We start from the raw sequence: 16,848 nt of genomic DNA on the forward strand, positions 1-16,848 counted from the left end.
TATAGACATATAAGAGATGGGCTAATTCAAACATAAAGAATCTATATTGCTCTCCACAGACTAAACAGATTTTTCTCCCCCCAGACTACAGAGTTGAGTTCACAATCTCCTTTGCACAGATACAATAAAAACAAAATGTGTGATTTTGGAAATGTCTATCCAAGATTTAAAATGAATATTCCTAATGATCAGCAATTCTACTTAAAGAAATATATCCTACAGATAGTCATTGCAACTTTCTGGCAGTAGCTAGAAGATTGCAAACAATCAATGGCCATCAGTAGGGACTGCTTAAATAAATTACGTGTCTAATGGACAGCTGGGGGAATATGTATACCCGTATTCTTGTGCATGCACAGAATATCTTGGAAAGAAAGCACCATCAGTTAGGCCACTCTGGAGGTATGGGAGGGGAATGAGATGTCAAGTGTGGGAGTGCCTTTTCACTGTGTTCCCCTTTGTACTGTTTGAATTTCTTCATGTTCATATATTACCTATAAACACACCCACACAGAGACACAAACTTTTAACATAAATACAATTCGTTCTTGAAGGGAACAGCCAGCTAATTAAATCTTGCTGAGTTCACAACACAGAAGTAGTGTCAGCTAACAGACTCGAAGGCACAGGTGCTAGTCAAGAAGTTTTTGCTTTGTTACATGAGCCTCTAAAAAGACTCCCTGCCCTTCTATCCCAGGAGAAGTTGTGCGTGATGGGGACTCTTTCCCAATATAGCCTTTAATATCCAGAACAGGCAACAGTTAAAAGTGAATGCGGAGGAGGCAAGAAATAGCCCCACACCAAAACAACTAGCCAGATGATGGAGACGGAGGTGGCGTAGGGGAAGGGTGCTGGACTTGAGTCCTTTCCAAGTACTAAATGTTCTGAACACTCCTCTCCAACCTCCAGCAGCTCCAGCATTCTTACTCCTCCTTGGACGAGCAGTCAAGGTGACACATGGAACTCAAAGTCATTTCATCAGAGTCTAAATGCTTTATTTTGCTTGCTACTTCCTTAACCCAAGGGGCAGAGATCTTTTTGGTCAACTTTCTGCTGCTTCTGCTGCCAAGACCATGTGGCTCTTTGCCCCAGTGCTGCAGGTATCCAGCCACTTTCATGGCAAATGCACCAATAATGGCAGCACTCCTGTTCCCACGCAGCTGAGGGCTCCTTTGCTTGCGGGCTGGCAAGGCAGCATGAGAAGTCCAGGGCCAACTCCCTCTTCTCAGTCCAGGGTGCAGAGGGCCTCAGCACTCCCATGTCTTCCTGACAACACAACCCTGCCTAGAAGCCTTAGCTTCTCCACTTGCCTCACAGAGGTGATTAACTGCTGAAAGGGATCCTTCCCAGATGTTGAAATCATTACTACGAGAAGATCAAAGGTACAGAGTTCAAAGAGATTGAATATTCCAGAGAATATGACTCAGGTCTCAAGTAGAGTAGCCCCAGAATATGCAAAGCTCATAAAACCAACTGCCTCAAAGGACAAGACGAGAAGGACAATCTCTCCACATACCCTTGTGTTTCAGTTTGCTAATGCTGATGTAATGCAATACACCAGAAATGGACTGGCTTTTTACAGTGGGGATTTATTAGCTTCCAAGTTTACAATTCTAAGGCTGTGAAAATATCCGAAACAAGACATCAACAGGATGATACCTGAAAAAAGGCTGCTGGCAATTTGGGGCCCCCTGTCACAAAGGAAGGCACATAAGGACATCTGCTGGTCCTTCTCTTCCAAATGTCGTCACCCTCAGCTTCTGGTTGCTCCATCTGTGGTTTTCTTTCTGAGCTTCTGTGTGTTTCTCTCTCTGTCAGTTGCTGGGCCTGTTTCTCTAAGACCCACCTGGGGCATGTCTCAACTGAAAGAGCCTAATCAAAGGTCCCACCCACAACAGGTCTACACCCACAGGAATGGATTAGCTTTAAGAACATGATCTTTTCTGGGGCCCAGAACAGCTTCAAACCATCACACCTTGGAAGACAGGACTAGCCATGATTTGGAACAAATAAAAGTAACCAGAATTGTTAAGCCATGTCTTTTTCTTTCCCAAAGGCAGTGGTTGGGATCTGGGATGCAGGTGGGGCCAGTGCAAGACCAGGGAGTACCTCTGAGCTGAGAGAAGTGAACTCTTCCTTGACAGAACATGACTTGTGACTCTTGAGGCTCTTCTCTCTCCTTACTGTTGCCAGCAAAATTTCAGATAGGAGAGATACAGTATTTATTAGAGTATTGCTCAGTGACGCATTCATATTAGGGGTCAAACCACAAGGGATAATCATACCTTGATTCCATGAAGTGCGCATTCTTGTGTTCATGGACTGAGAGGAGCAAAGAGGATAGGAGGCAACTAACTCAAAGACTTCTGGCTCCTGTTGACACACACCACACAGATCTCAAAATAATATGCTGTGAACGAGGCCAGACAGACACTTCAGGATCACATTTATATAAAACTCCAGAAAATGCAAATTAATCTGGCATGGCAGAAAGCATATCAGTGGTCTGATGGGGTGCAGAGAGGGGCAGCAGGGAGAGATTACTGAGGGACAAAAGGAATCTTTTTGGGGTGATGAATATTTTCACTCTCTTAACTGCAGTAGCTTCACAGGGAGAAATATATTTCAAAACTTATCAAACTATACACTATGAATATGTTCAGCTTATTATGTAACAATTATACTTCAATTAAAAATAATTTAAGAAAAGACCTATGGATCAAACTAAACAAACCTAAGGTTGAGATCTTCCCCAAAGGTCTTGTTTCTTAGATACAATGTGATTGAACAGACATGACTGACCACAAATCAGCCCAAGGAAGAGTTCATGGAGAAAAAGAAAGGTTGCCACCTGTGGTAGTTACGGTCAGGTGTCAACTTGGCCAAATGAAGGTCCCTAGGTCTATTGCTGTAGACATGAGCCAATGGCATACGACCCTCATCTGTTGCTGATTATATCTGCAGGCTAGGAGGCATGCCTGCTGTAATGAATGATGTTTGATTTAATGGGCTGGTGCTTAAATGAGAGAGCTCAACATAGCACAGCCAAAGCAGCCCAGCTTACCTCATCTCCTCACTAGCAGCTCAGCCCAGGCCTTTGGAGATGCAGAAAGGAATCATCCCAGGGAAAGTTGTTGGAACCCATAGGCCTGGAAAGAAGGCCAGCAGAGATCACCCTGTGCCTTTCCATGTAAGGAAGAACCTCATTTGAAAGTTAGCTGCCTTTCCTCTGAAGAACTATAACTAAATAAATCCCCTTTTATTAAAAGCCAATCCATCTGTGGTGTGTTGCATTCTGGCAGCTAGTAAACTAGAACACCTCCAAACAGCCTCCCACTCCCAACTGCCATCCACATACCTGCTTTCCAGGGTACGCAAAGAGAGCTGGTCCTGACAACTCAGTCTACCCTGAGTAGCCGGTTTCCGTGTGACCTACATGCCACTGGCCACATGTGCTGTCCCAAAACAGCTGGGAGAGGCCTCCACCTCCCACTCAGTTCATCACCCAGCCCAAGGCTGGAGTGAGGAAGGAAGAAGGAGAGGCAAAGGGCATGCTCTCCTCTGGGCTCCAGAGGTGTTCAAGCAAACTCTGCAACCCTGGTATCCAGCCTAAACTGGACAGAAGAACTGAACAGAAACTGCCTGCCCACAAGAGTAACACAATCAAAATGTTGCCCAAAATATATGAAATCTAAAGGACACTAAGAGATGACCCTGAACCTGGGTCCTGAGCTTCTCTGTCCTGTCTGACCTGCTAGAAAAGGGGCAGCAGCCAAAATGGTGACTCTCTAAAGTACTGCCAATTATTTCCATAGGCCTGAGTCACAACTAGCATTCTCTGTTGCCATTCCCAGGGTGCCCACAGCCCTGGCTGTCACCTCCTGAGGCCACCTCACCTGGCCAGGGCAAGGTGAGCCCAAATACGAGAAGACATGCAGGTTTCCCCACAGCAAGATGGGGACGCTGACACATCATCTTCTGTTCCACACAACACCAACAAGCCCACAGCCTCCTTCCCACCCGTTCTCCTCTGGACCACTACAGAATACAGCAAATGGGGGTGGGCTAACAGCTCGATCTCCAGACCCTCCTCGATGCCCCTTCAATAAAGATGTCAGGCTGTGTCCCTTGCACGGACTGCTATATGTCTGACCTCAAAGGACAAATAGCATGCTGCTTGCACAAATCTGGTCTTTCTCTGGATTCATAGCTGATGTCTGCTCATCAGACATGTACATGTACATGGATACATATGTACATGTATATATGTACATGTATACATATGTGCATGTATACATGTGTACATGTATACATATGTACATGTATACATGTGTATATGTACATGTATACATGTGTACATGTATATATATGTACATGTATACATATGTACATGTATACATATGTGCATGTATACATGTACATGTATCCAACACTATATGCTCCTGTATCAGGCGGGCTCCTACCCTCTGTGCCCAGGGTTTGCATCAGCTGTGGACCAGGAGGAAGGCTGAGCACCCTAGCAGGGTCAGGACCAGGACTGAGTTAGCACTCACAGCCAGATGGGGAAGTCCTGGGAACAACTGGAGAAATGAAATGCCTATTAGGTTTTCTGGGCCCCACAGTGATTCGAGCACCCTTCCTTTCCCTGAAACAACATATGACATCTGCACTATCTCAGAAATAAAGAAAAGGCATGAGTGGAAAGAATTTCTTAATGTGTTCTTGAGGCAGCAAAAAAGTTCAAAAATTTTTCTCCATCAGAACTGCCCCTACCTCCTAGGGGAAGTTCAAAGAAACTAAGATGGTGGGTAGGAAAGAAGCAAAAGGTGAAGCTGAGGGTTGGTATTCTGAGGCCAGGTCTAACAACTCAGACTTCAGATTCTTCAACATTAACTCTTTCAGTGGCAAAGTGGTTGATGCTGCTGGCCTGCAGCTCCAGCAACAGAGGAGGTTTTGCATATGCAAAGGGCTGGAAAGCTAAAAATCAGGCCCTGGAATCCTATGAACGGGTACAGTTCACAAAAACAATGGCTGAGAGCTCACAGAAGACTTTCGCCCGGGGTTGTGGGTAAATCATTTCCTCACTGAACCCAATGACTTGCACACCAAAAGCATTTTGTTGGGGGAGAGCTTGGGGGTGGGGGGGGCTAGTGACTGGTGAACATAGGGTAAGTCTCGGGAGCAGACATTTTAACGGAAGCAAGCCGCCAATATATGCAGGGTCGAGGAGCCTGGAGAACCCCGCGTCCCTACGACTGCTGGACGGGCCAAGCCCGTCTAGGGGCACTGGAGCAGGTGCGAACGGTCCCCAAACTTCAGCTTCGCCTCTGCGGAACAGAGAACTGTCTCAACAGACTAGGCAGGAAATGTGGGGACCGGGGAAGTGCGGAACGGAGCGCTACAAGGAAAGCTGGGTGGGGGCCGTCATGGGACCTCCAGGGGGACCTGCTCCCTTCCCTAGAGTCCTGGGTATGTACGAGGAACGCCTAGCGGCGCTCGCCAGGCGCCGAGGAGGAGACGGGAAAGCTCTGGGCACGAGGAGCGCAGGCCGATGGGCGCGCGCCTGGGGGAACAGGGGACCCGAGGGGCGTCCCGGCACAGCTCGGAGTGCCAGACGCCTCAGAAAGGAAGAGATCCAAGGGCTGCGCCCGCGCGAACTCGGGAATTCCCGGAGTGCGGTAACCCCAAGGGAGAAAACCCCCAGTGAGAGCGAGCCCCTCGCCATCCCCAGAGTCCGGAGGACCCGGGACGCTCGCCGTCAGCTCACCTGCGGAGCACCAAGAAGGTCAGGATCGCCAACACCAGCAGAGCGAGCCTCAGGCCCGGCTTGCGCCGGCAGCTACACGAGCTCATCGCGTCTGGGAGCGCGCAGCTACCAGGCTCCGGCTCCGGCCCGCGCAGCCCCGGCCGGTTGTCCAGGCAACCGCCCTCCCCGCCCACCCCGCCCACCCCGCCCGCGTCCCCTGGCCCCGCCCGCTCCGCCTTGCCCCCCTGGCCCCGCCCGCTCCGCCTGCACCCATTGGTCCCGACGCCCGCCCGCCCGCCCGCCAGAGGGCCTATCCCGCCCATCCCCGTCGACCCCGCCCCGCGAGCGGCGTCCTGTCTGCTCCCGGACCGCTCTGCCGCAGCGGGTCTGCTGGCCGGCGGTCGGCGTTCGCAGCGTTTCAACCTCCCCTGCGATCGCAGATTGGCGCCTTAAGTTTCTGAAGCTGCTTTTTCTGCACGCAATGTACAGACAGGTGCAGTGCTGCTGGGCACGTGCTCCCAGCCTTGCACACCTGGCAGTGGAACGCCGAGCCCCCAGGGAAAGTCGCGCCTTCAGCTCTGCGGTGGGGAACCTGCGTTAAAGGCGCCTGCTGAATCTGGGACCCCCTCCCTGCCCAAAAGGTCAAATAATTGAAATTGAGAAAGTGGAAAACGCATCGAAGCGATGACTGGTGTGAAAAGTCAGGACATTGTAGGATTTCCTTCATCAAACTTTATGGCTCTGTTTAGTTTGTATTTGAATTGCACAGGGAGGGGGCTTGCTGTGATGGGCACCAAAAATCTTTTCTGTGTTTGATGCCTGCAAGTCTTAATCTGAACCGGCACAGGCCAGCTTCCTATTCTGGCACAGAAATATGTCCCAAGGGACATCATGTAATGCTTCAGCAACTTACACTTCCTAGCAATCACGAACCCAGCTCCTCCCAGGAACAAAATTCAGTTTTTACCAAAAGAAGCTCTTTAGGGAGGCAAATGTTTTCCAGAGCATCAGGGATTCTAGAAAATCTCCCCCGGAGCGGCTCTGAATCTGTTTTCCTGCCTTTGTACATAGTTTTGACCTTGCCAAGCTGACAAAAACAAGGTGAGATTTTACTGCTCAGAAAGAAGGCTTGCAGAGTTTGGTTTGAAGATTCCTCTTTCTAGCATTAAGCAAATATTTAGTCAAGTAGCAAAGGCTAAACCAAGGAGAGGCAAAAACAAACAAATGAGGTGGGGGGGCGGGGGGAGAACTGCCAGAATCAGAGGGATGAGGTTGGGTCTCAGGTACAGTGGTGAGAGCAAGGGCAGAATCCTAACTGGGGGATGGGGGGAGTGCATTTTGAGAGAGCAGTACAATAGCTCCCCTGAGGGCACATTCCAAAATCCACACCTTTACTCCATTAAAAAAACAAAGAAACATGACTGCTTGATGGTTGTTAAAATTATGCTGAAAATCATTTCGTGTTATTGCAATAAAAGCTAGTCCAGGAGACCTTATGGAGAAGGTGTTAAAGGTTAGCCCTCTTTCTCCCTGAGGGGCCCATCCCAAAGATATGCACCCCCCCCAAAGATATGCACCCCACATTCACCCCCTCATCCTTGGTCTATTTACTGAGCATGGAAAGATTCTATTAAACATCAGGTATTCTCAAGTCACTTTTTTCAGGTACTAGTAAAGATTTGTTACCATGGCCTATAGAAACCCTGAAATCCTAACCACCCCTGTGATACTCAGTTTTATTCAATGAGAAAATGTAAACAACTCAGAGTTAAAAAAAACAAACAAAGCATCACCCTTAACCTTAACCCACAGTTTTAGAACAAGATTAATTTCACTTCATCTGGACTTAATGATAGCCCAAGTGCTGCAAGAATAGCACCGCACCTGAGATGTGTCTTGCCGAGGGGCCAAGATGTTTGCTTTTTAAAATATGAGCAAGAGACTCCTTCATTTCCCCTTTCCAACATGTTTAATGATCTTAATCCAAAGCAGATAAAACACCCAACCCCCTGGAAAAAGGAGCCACCACTGCAGTGAACTGGTACAGTACTGATTCAAACAAAAGTGGGCCCGGCCAGGGGCTTGCCTTGGGTTCCTGATGCACAGATGTCACAGGCTGGGGTCAAGACTTCTGGTTTAGAAACGGCAAGAAATACTTTTGAAGCGTGAAGTCCTGCTGAGACCCTTGTGCCACTGCTCTAGGTCAGAGCTCCAGCAGGCCCAGAGGGCTGGGTCCCTCCTTGAGGATGCTTGTAGATGGCAGTCAGCGGGAAATAGAAGGGTCCCCAAAGGTGTACATGGGGGATCGGGGTGGGGAGGGCGGGGAGCTGCAGTCATTGAGGATCAGTATAGTGGGTTCAATAGAAACAAGAATCCACAAACTACCTCATTTGTCGTTTTTATTTTTAATGTAAACAGGTTTATTGATCTATCCGTTCATTCACTCACATGACTTATTTTTGAGGGCACTGTGCTAACACCTCAACTATAGCATATGTGACTTTTAAGAAAGTGTTCGACCAAACCTCTGAAGGACATGAGGATGAGATGTGAAATGTGACTTTTATGATAGTACTGTCACTTGGCCCCCTGTGAGACTACCCTCCTCACTGTCCCTTTAAAGGCTGCCATTGTATGGGAGTGGCTGAAGGGAACTACCTGAAACTGTAGAGCTGTGTTCCAGTAGCCTTGTTTCTTAATAATATATAATGTATAATTATATATTATACATTATAATATATGTATAATTATTAGTAAATAATAGTGTAATTAATGTATAATAATATAGCTTTTACAATGTGACTGTGTGATTGTGAAAACCTTGTGTCTGATGCTCCTTTTATCCAGGGTATGGACAGATGAGTAAAAAATATGGCTAAAAAAATAAACAAAAAGTGGGGGGGCAAAGGTTAAAATAAATTGAGTAGATTGAAATACTAGTGATCAATGAGAGGGAGTGGTAAGGGGTACAGTATGTATGAGTTTATTCTTTTTTCTTTTTTATTTCTTTTGCTGGAGTGATGCAAATATTCAAAAAATGATCATGGTGATGAATACACAACTATGTGATGGTATTGTGAGCCATTGATTGTACATCATGTATGGAATGTTTGTATGTCAAGAATGTTTGTATGTTTTTATATATATATATATATATATATATATATATATTTTTTTTTTTTTTTTTTGCATGGGCAGGCACAGGAAATCGAACCCGGGTCTCTCGCATGGCAGGCAAGAACTCTGCCACAGAGCCATCACTGCCTGCCCTGTATGCTGTTTTTACAATAAAAATATTAAAATCAGAAAATACACACACACACACACACACAAAGACTGCCATCTTTTACAATTCACGCCCCCCGGCTCCCCTCACCAGTTCCTTTGTTCAGTTCTACAAGAGAAAGTCAAGTTAGGAAGGCAAGTGCCAGGCATTTTGAGCAAATGAATTAAGATCATGGGGGACTTTCTGGGAACAAATGGGAGTAACCTAGGCAAAGGAAAATATCAAAGCAGGAGACTTTGGACTTGGAGGAAGGAGAGGGAAAACAGATTTAAGTTAAGAGCAGTAGACAAGGCTTCTTAGCCTGTAAGATGAAGTAATGGAACTGGAAGGAGCCATGTGCTGAACTGCACCTTTGGCCGTAGTGCTACAAAAATAGCCTGCTTCAGCTTCAGCCTTTGGAAGGCTGAATAACCAAAGGTCTATTCGGCACCATTTTATTTGCTCAAAAGTGGCTAACACATTTTTTTAATTATGGATTTGTCCTTTTTAAAATATTTTTATTGACAGACCTTCACACATACAGTCCATACATGGTGTACAATCAGTGGCTCACAAACTAACACACACATTTTAAATAACCACCAACTATATGCCACACAGTGTTGTAGGTGCTTGGGGTTACATTCGATGTGCTTGAACAAAACACACAAGCTTGTATTGGCTGAAACTTATATTTTAGCTGGGGGAGAGAAGCAACACAAATCTGCACAATGGATAATTGTAGAGTATGTTCACAGGTAACAAGTGCTGTGGCAGAAAGAAAAAGTAGCTAAGGTAAGGACAGTTGGGATTTGTGGTGGATGCCTGGAGTGAGGCTGCAGAAAATAGGTCTCACAGAGATGTTAATTGAGCAAAGACCTGGAAGAGATTAGGCATGAAGATATCTGGAGGAAGAGTCATTCAGGAAGAGAGAACAGCTAAAGTGAAGACCCCAAGGCAGGAACATCACTGGGGTGTAGGGATCATCACAGCAGGACTTCATGCTTCAAAAGTATTTCTTGCTGTTTCTAAACCAGAAGTCTTGACTCCAGTCTGTGACATTTGTGCATCAGGAACCCAAGCCAAGCCCCCTGGCCAGGCCCACTTTTGTTTGAATCAGTACTGTACCAGTTCACTGCAGTGGTGGCTCCTTTTTCCAGGGGTTTGGGTGTTTTATCTGCTTTGGATTAAGATCATTAAACATGTTGGAAAGGGGAAATGAAGGAGTCTCTTGCTCATATTTTAAAAAGCAAACATCTTGGCCCCTCGGCAAAACACATCTCAGGTGCTGTGCTATTCTTGCAGCACTTGGGCTATCATTAAGTCCAGGAGAGGGGCAAGGGTGAGAACCTCAGGACATGAGGTCAGATACATAAAAGGTCTGAACTAGCAGGGCCTGTAAGGGCAGGGCTTTTACCCTGAATGAAATGGGGAGTCATTGCAGGCTTTTGACATGCCTTAGAAGGATCCCTCTGGCCCCTGTACTGAGAACAGCTGGGGGTGGGCAAGAGTGGGAGAAAGGAGAGCAGAGAAGAGCCTATGGATGTACTGGTGGGAGACATGGTGTTGGTTCATGCAAAGGAGGTGGTGAGAAGTGTTGGATTTCTGGAATATTTTACAGGCAGAATCAAGAATGTTAGGATTCATGGATTGTTTGTAGGGTGAGAGAAGTAGAGAGGAGTCGAAGAGGACTCCAACATGTTGGGCATAAGAAACTATAAGTTTCCATTTCTTGAGACGGGGAGGCTGTGGGTGGATTGGGTTGTGAGGCAGATCATGAGCTCAGGGGGGTCTGGTTGGGTTTGACCTATCTGTGAACCCAACATCTCCAAGTGGAGCTGTCACAGAGGCTGTTGAATATCCAAGCCTGGGTTCAGGAGAGATATAAGTTTAGGGATTGGCAGAGTTGGTGTTTCTAGCCATAAACCTGAGTGAGATCGCCAATGAAGTGCAGACAAAGAAAAAGGACCACCGATGAACTCTGGGGGATCTAACACTAAGAAATGAATAGGGGAGAAAAGAAAAGGAACAGACCAAGGTGAATTAGGAAGTTGCAGCCAGTAAGGAAGGAGGAAAACTAATGAGGTGCAGCGTCCTAAACACTGAAGAGGGAAAAGGCACTGAGTGGTCAACTGTGATAAGTGAACAGGCAGGTCACGTTCCGGGAAGATTGAGGATTGACCTGTGGATTTAGTTGATGGGTAAACTCGGCATAGTCAGTGTGGGAGGAGTTGGGAGGCGGAGGCTGACTGGAATAAAGATGATGAATATCGGCAACTTATTGAAGGTTTGCTAGAAGGGGAGTTGCGGCCTCACTGGGACGAAAGCTATGGCAGGAGGAGTTGAGTCAAGAGTGGTGTTTTATTTCCATTTTGATTTTAGATGGGAGACGACAGCATGCTTGTATACTGAAGGTGACTAGTAGAGAGTAGAAATTAATGCAGTGGGAGAGACCCTGAAGAGTTTCTGGAGCAGTGTCCTTGAGAAGATGAAGAAATGGATCTTCCATGGAAGAGAAGGGAAGAACATATATGGCGAAGTAGGGCATTACTGGATTTGTGAGCGCTCAGGGACCGTGAGAGCTCTTAGGTTGATTTCAATATAAGCAGTATAACAACATCAGAAATGAGAACCAGACATGTCATCTGAACTCACTGCTTAATACCTGAATATTCACTTCCAGCATTGACAATGCATTCACGATATAAAGTGAAACTTGTCATTTTATCAGTAAAGTAAAATAAAGCAGTGATTAAAGATTATTATGAAAACTATTAATAGATTGATAGTGAATACTAATATTAAAAGAGTGCACTAGTTATATAACTTTAGAAAGAATATGATATCCTTTTTGAGCCAACAAGTATATATAAAATATATAATGTTAAAAATATAAATATTTTAAATATATATATGCTTTATGTGTTTGTGTAATAAAAAATTTTAAATATAAATAATTGAAGCATATTTACAAGGATTTTGCTATATCACAATCTTAATATTTTTAGGATTGTTTGATGTATATCTTTCATAACATTAAGCAACACACCTTAACTGAATTTAGTTTTATTCTTTAATTTCATTCATGATATGAATCTTTGTAAAAAAAAAAAGTCATGTTTGGGAATTCTTGCCACCTTAAGATTTCAAGAGGAAGAAAATATCCAAAATTATGTACAGCAGCATCTATGACAAATTTTCAAATAAGAATTAAAAAAACCTGATGAAAAGATGAAAGTGTTAGGGGAAAATTAGGCACATTTTGTTCTCATTAGTGAAACTCTGAAAGGACTGACTTTGAGACTATGTAGGGTAAATTAAAAGTTTGTCAAAATGAGTGCAATATCCTGCTTTTTCCCCATATTTTTCCAACTCCTGAGGGATTTAAAAAATCTGCCAAAGTTGTGAATCCCAGATGAAAATTCCTTTCTACAAAACATGTCACTAAAACACTCTTTCCTGAATTATATTTTGTTGTATACCAAATGGCTAATGATATTTACTCAACGTGCTTCTTCCAGATCTTGACCATCTACTTTGCATATTTGCAAAGAATAGTAGCAACATAGGAGGACTTGCAAGCAACAATGGTTTATCTGCTTGAATTTACTGAAGAAGTAAACACATTGACATGCCTTAGAGGAAATGTGATCCTTGCATGTTGCCTGATGAAATTAACTGCTGTCCTACGCTGTGTGTATATATATATATGCAGATGAAAACCCAGAGATGACTTTTGTTATCATGAAATCCAGTTACATTATTGCTATATTCCTAGATTCAATATTTAAGAGGACAAACTTGTAAGGAAGTGCTAATCAAAACTACGAGATAGAAGTTTATACCACAAGGATGGCTGTAATCAAAAAGAGAGAAAACAACAAGTGTTGATATGAGGATGTGGAGAAATTGGAACCCGCTACACCGCTATTGGGAATTTGAAATAGTTTGGAAAACAGTTTTGTGGTTCCTCAAAAAATTAAAACATAGAATTATCACCATATGACCCAGAAATTCCACTCCTAGTAATATAGACAAGAGAAATGAAAACATACGTGCATAAAATAACTTGTACATGAATGTTCATAGCAGCATTATTCATAATAGCCAAAAAAGTAGAAACAACCTAAATATCCATCAATGATTAAATAAGATATGGCATACTCATACAATAGAACATTATTGAGCTATAAAAAAGGAACGATATATTGATATATGCTATAACATGGTGGATGAACCTTTAAAACATGCTAAATGAAAGAAACCAGACATAAAAGGCCACATATTGTATGATTCCATGTATATGAAATGTTCAGTAGGTAAATCATAGAGACAAAAGAAGATTAGTGGTTTCCAGGGGCTGGGGGGGAAAGAGAATGGAGAGTGACTACTGAAGTGCACAGGGTTTCTTTGGGGAGCGATTAAACTATTCTGGAATTAGAAAGTGGTGATGGTTGCACAATCTTACTGATATACTAAATACCAGGGCTCTGTAAACTTTAAAAGAGTGAGTCTTATAGTATATGAATTATTTCTCAATTTTTAAAAGTAGAAAAAAATTTCAAACATAAAGTATATCTATTTATCTGTTTCTACTTATAGAACTGGGAACACTTGCTTTATGTATTTAGGGACTGAATTGTTAAAGGCCTACAGGTCTGGAATTATTACATCCTTCTTGTGAACTGAACCTTTTATCACTATTAGTAATTGTATATTTAGTAATACCTTTTGCCTTTAAATTTATTTGCCTGAAATTAATATAGCTACCACAGCTTTCTTTGGTAAGAATTTGCATGGTACATTTTTTATTCTTTCAATCATCTTGTACCCTTATGTTAAAGATGTACCTCTTGCAAACTATATATTTAGGTGTTTGTTTGTTTTTCAGTCTAGCCGGACAAGTTTTACCTTTTAATTAGAGGGCTTTCTCCACATAAATTTATTGACTTTGCTGATTATATTTATATTTATTTCTACAGTCTTTATAAGTGCTTTCCACATATACTGATTTTTCTAGTTTTCTATCAACTACTCCCTTTACGCCTGGTAGTGGTTAGGGTTTATGCTGTTGTTTTCACGCCTTCTATTTTCCACCGCACTTTTTGGAAAGATATGAGCGCTGTGTCCAATCAATTCTTATAATCCGCGGTAGTTATCTTCTACAAAGTTGCCTTGATATCTGAAATAGGGAATACCGAACTCTTCTTCCTCAAGGAAATATAGGGTTAGGTTACTTTGAGCCTCCGGTCACAAAATTTTGCCAACTAATCAATACATACTACTGTTTGTATGTTTCTTTTTAAAGAGTTGTTACTTATATATATGGTTATTCATGAACATTAGACTCACAGCCAGCACCCTTCTAACTTACGCCCAGACAAAGCTCACCTAACACATACATATTCTCCAGAACACACATCGCAGCATCCCTGCACTCAAGAATGTAGAAAGCACTTCAACACTCTGCTTGGGGGAGATTTTAAACAGCAAAATCAACCACAAAAGGCACAAGAATATAGAAAACATGGCACTAATAGCCCATGACAGGGACAGATGTTTACAGCACGAGACCTAAAACAAGAAGGCAGAGTGTTGCTTTGTTTGACCTGTGCTTCAGGCGACTTGTAATTTTTGCCACTCTATGCATGTCCACAAATGACCACAAAAGTGCTGCGCGTATCGATTTGGGGTTACAAATTAATTTTAGCAAGTAGGCAGATTCACAGATATGGAATCCATATTGTTTTAGTGGTTAAGCTACGTTTATTAACATGCATATTTAACTAAGTCTAAAGTTAGTATCTGAGCACTATTGAAAGTTTAGAATACTTTTATTGCTGTCACACACCTCTCACCTAAATATACATTTTTGTCTAATCTTGCAATCCTATACTAATTTACCCTCCAATTAGACATTGGCACTATTTTTACTGAATTACTATTTGTTCACATTTACCCACATACTTGTCAGCATCCTTCTTTTGTTCCACATTCCTTCTTGAATCTCACACCTTCCATCTAGGATCATTCTCTTTCTCCTTATAATATATTCTTTTATTTTTTTTCTTGCAATATATTCTTTAGGCTCTCTCTTATTGACTAGGGTTCTCTGAGAGAACTAAGCTGTAATGCCCTACAGCATCCATGATTAGTTCATAACAAATTGGCTTCTCTGATATGCATGCAAATTGGCACAGTAAGAAATTAATCACTGCAAACAGTTTCTCTGGGATTTCATTTTCTTATGAAACCCCAGTTGAAAAGATGCTTTAGGATTTACTCTCTCGATTTTTATTTGTCTGAAAGTTCTATACTTTGTTTTCTTTAGTTTTATTTTTCTTGAGAGAGTTGTGCTGGATAAAGTTTTTTTTTTCCTCTAAACAAACTGAAAGTTTGCTGTCTCTGCATAGCATTGATGCAATCATCACTGGAAAACCCTGACATGGGTTTGGAGCTGTAGCATAATAGCAAAAAAAGAGACATGTATTCAAATACATATTTGAACCTTGGCTTCCCCATCTATAAAATGGATATGTTGCCTAGTTCTTGTTAACTTTAGAAATGGTGCATATGTTACATCTGAAATATAATACATACTTATGATTATTGTGATCATTTACTCCCTTCCTTTACAGTTCCATAGAGTTCAGAATTCACGGATTTGAAACCAGCATTCCAGAAAATAAAGTTTTACATAGGAATTGTGGGTATATGAAAGAATCCTCCTTCAGTGAGACAGCCATTCAAATAAGTGGGAGAGAAGATCATTTGAATCTTCTGCACTCATCACAAACAGGAAGTTTCCTTCCTCCCTTTGGACACCAGTTTATTCCCTAAATTACTTGCAGCCCTAGGCACTATATTTTACAAGGTAATGAGATTTTCTTATAGAGCGATGGTTTCTATTTAGGCCAGGTACTGTATTTTAATGAGAAGAATGTGGTTAGTTTCCAACGGTGTCATTTGAGAGCTGTATGTGCCTAGAAAGACATGTCCTTAAATGTGTGTGGATCCATTGTGAGTGGGACCTTCTGATGAGGGTACTTCAGTTTATGACCCACCTCAATCAGGACGGGTCTTAATCCACCTCAATCAGGACGGGTCTTAATCCTCTTACTGGAGTCCTTTATAAATGGGATAAATACAGTGGGGGAGAGAGAGAGAGAGAGAGAGAGAGAGAGAGAGAGAGAGAGAGAGAGAGAGAGAGAGAGAGAGAGAGCGAGCACTATGAAGCAAGAAGCTGCAATCAACAAAACCCGGAAGAGAAGGGAGAGACCAGCAGCTGCTGCCGTGTGCCATGTGGCAGAGAAACCAAAGATTGATGGCAGCTGGTCTTTGGGAAGAAATCATCATCTTGATGATGCCTTAATTTGGACATTTTCATGGCCTCAAAACTAAGCCTTTGAGCTAAAATTCCCATTGTTAAAGCCAACCCATTTCTGCTATCTGCTTTTGGTAACCCAGCAAACTAAAACATTCACTAATCTCTGTCCATGCATAAGAGCCTTGACTACAACCCAGACCACCAAGAGGTAATAAGAGAGAGAATATGCAATCTAGGCCAGGTTTTGACCATGTTGAAACCAAACAATGAAACTGCTGTTCCTTCTCTGATTGAATCTGACCCACAGGTCACATAGGAGATACACAGGCTACACAGCAATGCCGAGAAACACGTTTTGTTGCCCCTCCAGCATCACCTCCCTAGACACACACCGAGTTTGCTAGTCAGCATGTGCAATATTCTCTTTGGGATGCAAAGGGTGGTAATTCTTCCTCTCCTCCTATCTGGAAACCCTTTCCTTCTCCCCAACTGAGTATAGTGAGGCAGAAA

The 16,848-nt window shown here is 43.2% G+C and overlaps 1 protein-coding gene across 6 annotated transcripts in view; it reads right to left on the bottom strand.

Annotated features, from left to right (window-relative positions):
• The window catches only part of LOC143643992 (beta-galactosidase-1-like protein 2), a 54,720-nt gene extending 48,821 nt beyond the window's left edge, over positions 1-5,899 (bottom strand). For 2 of the 6 annotated variants that reach the window (XM_077112369.1, XM_077112367.1), the window contains exons 1-3: positions 5,768-5,879; positions 3,065-3,149; positions 2,286-2,410 (exon numbers count right to left, since the gene is read on the bottom strand). In XM_077112369.1, coding sequence (XP_076968484.1) covers positions 2,286-2,319 — 34 coding nt within the window. In that variant the 5' untranslated portion in view covers positions 2,320-2,410; positions 3,065-3,149; positions 5,768-5,879. Of the gene's footprint in view, positions 1-2,285; positions 2,411-3,064; positions 3,150-5,767 lie in introns of all 6 variants that reach the window. The other 4 variants (XM_077112368.1, XM_077112374.1, XM_077112371.1 and 1 more) reach the window with 4 other exon arrangements.
• Positions 5,900-16,848: the final 10,949 nt, after the last annotated feature.

This window comes from Tamandua tetradactyla, chromosome 8 (assembly GCF_023851605.1).
Source record: "Tamandua tetradactyla isolate mTamTet1 chromosome 8, mTamTet1.pri, whole genome shotgun sequence".
NCBI classification, from domain to species: domain Eukaryota; kingdom Metazoa; phylum Chordata; class Mammalia; order Pilosa; family Myrmecophagidae; genus Tamandua; species Tamandua tetradactyla.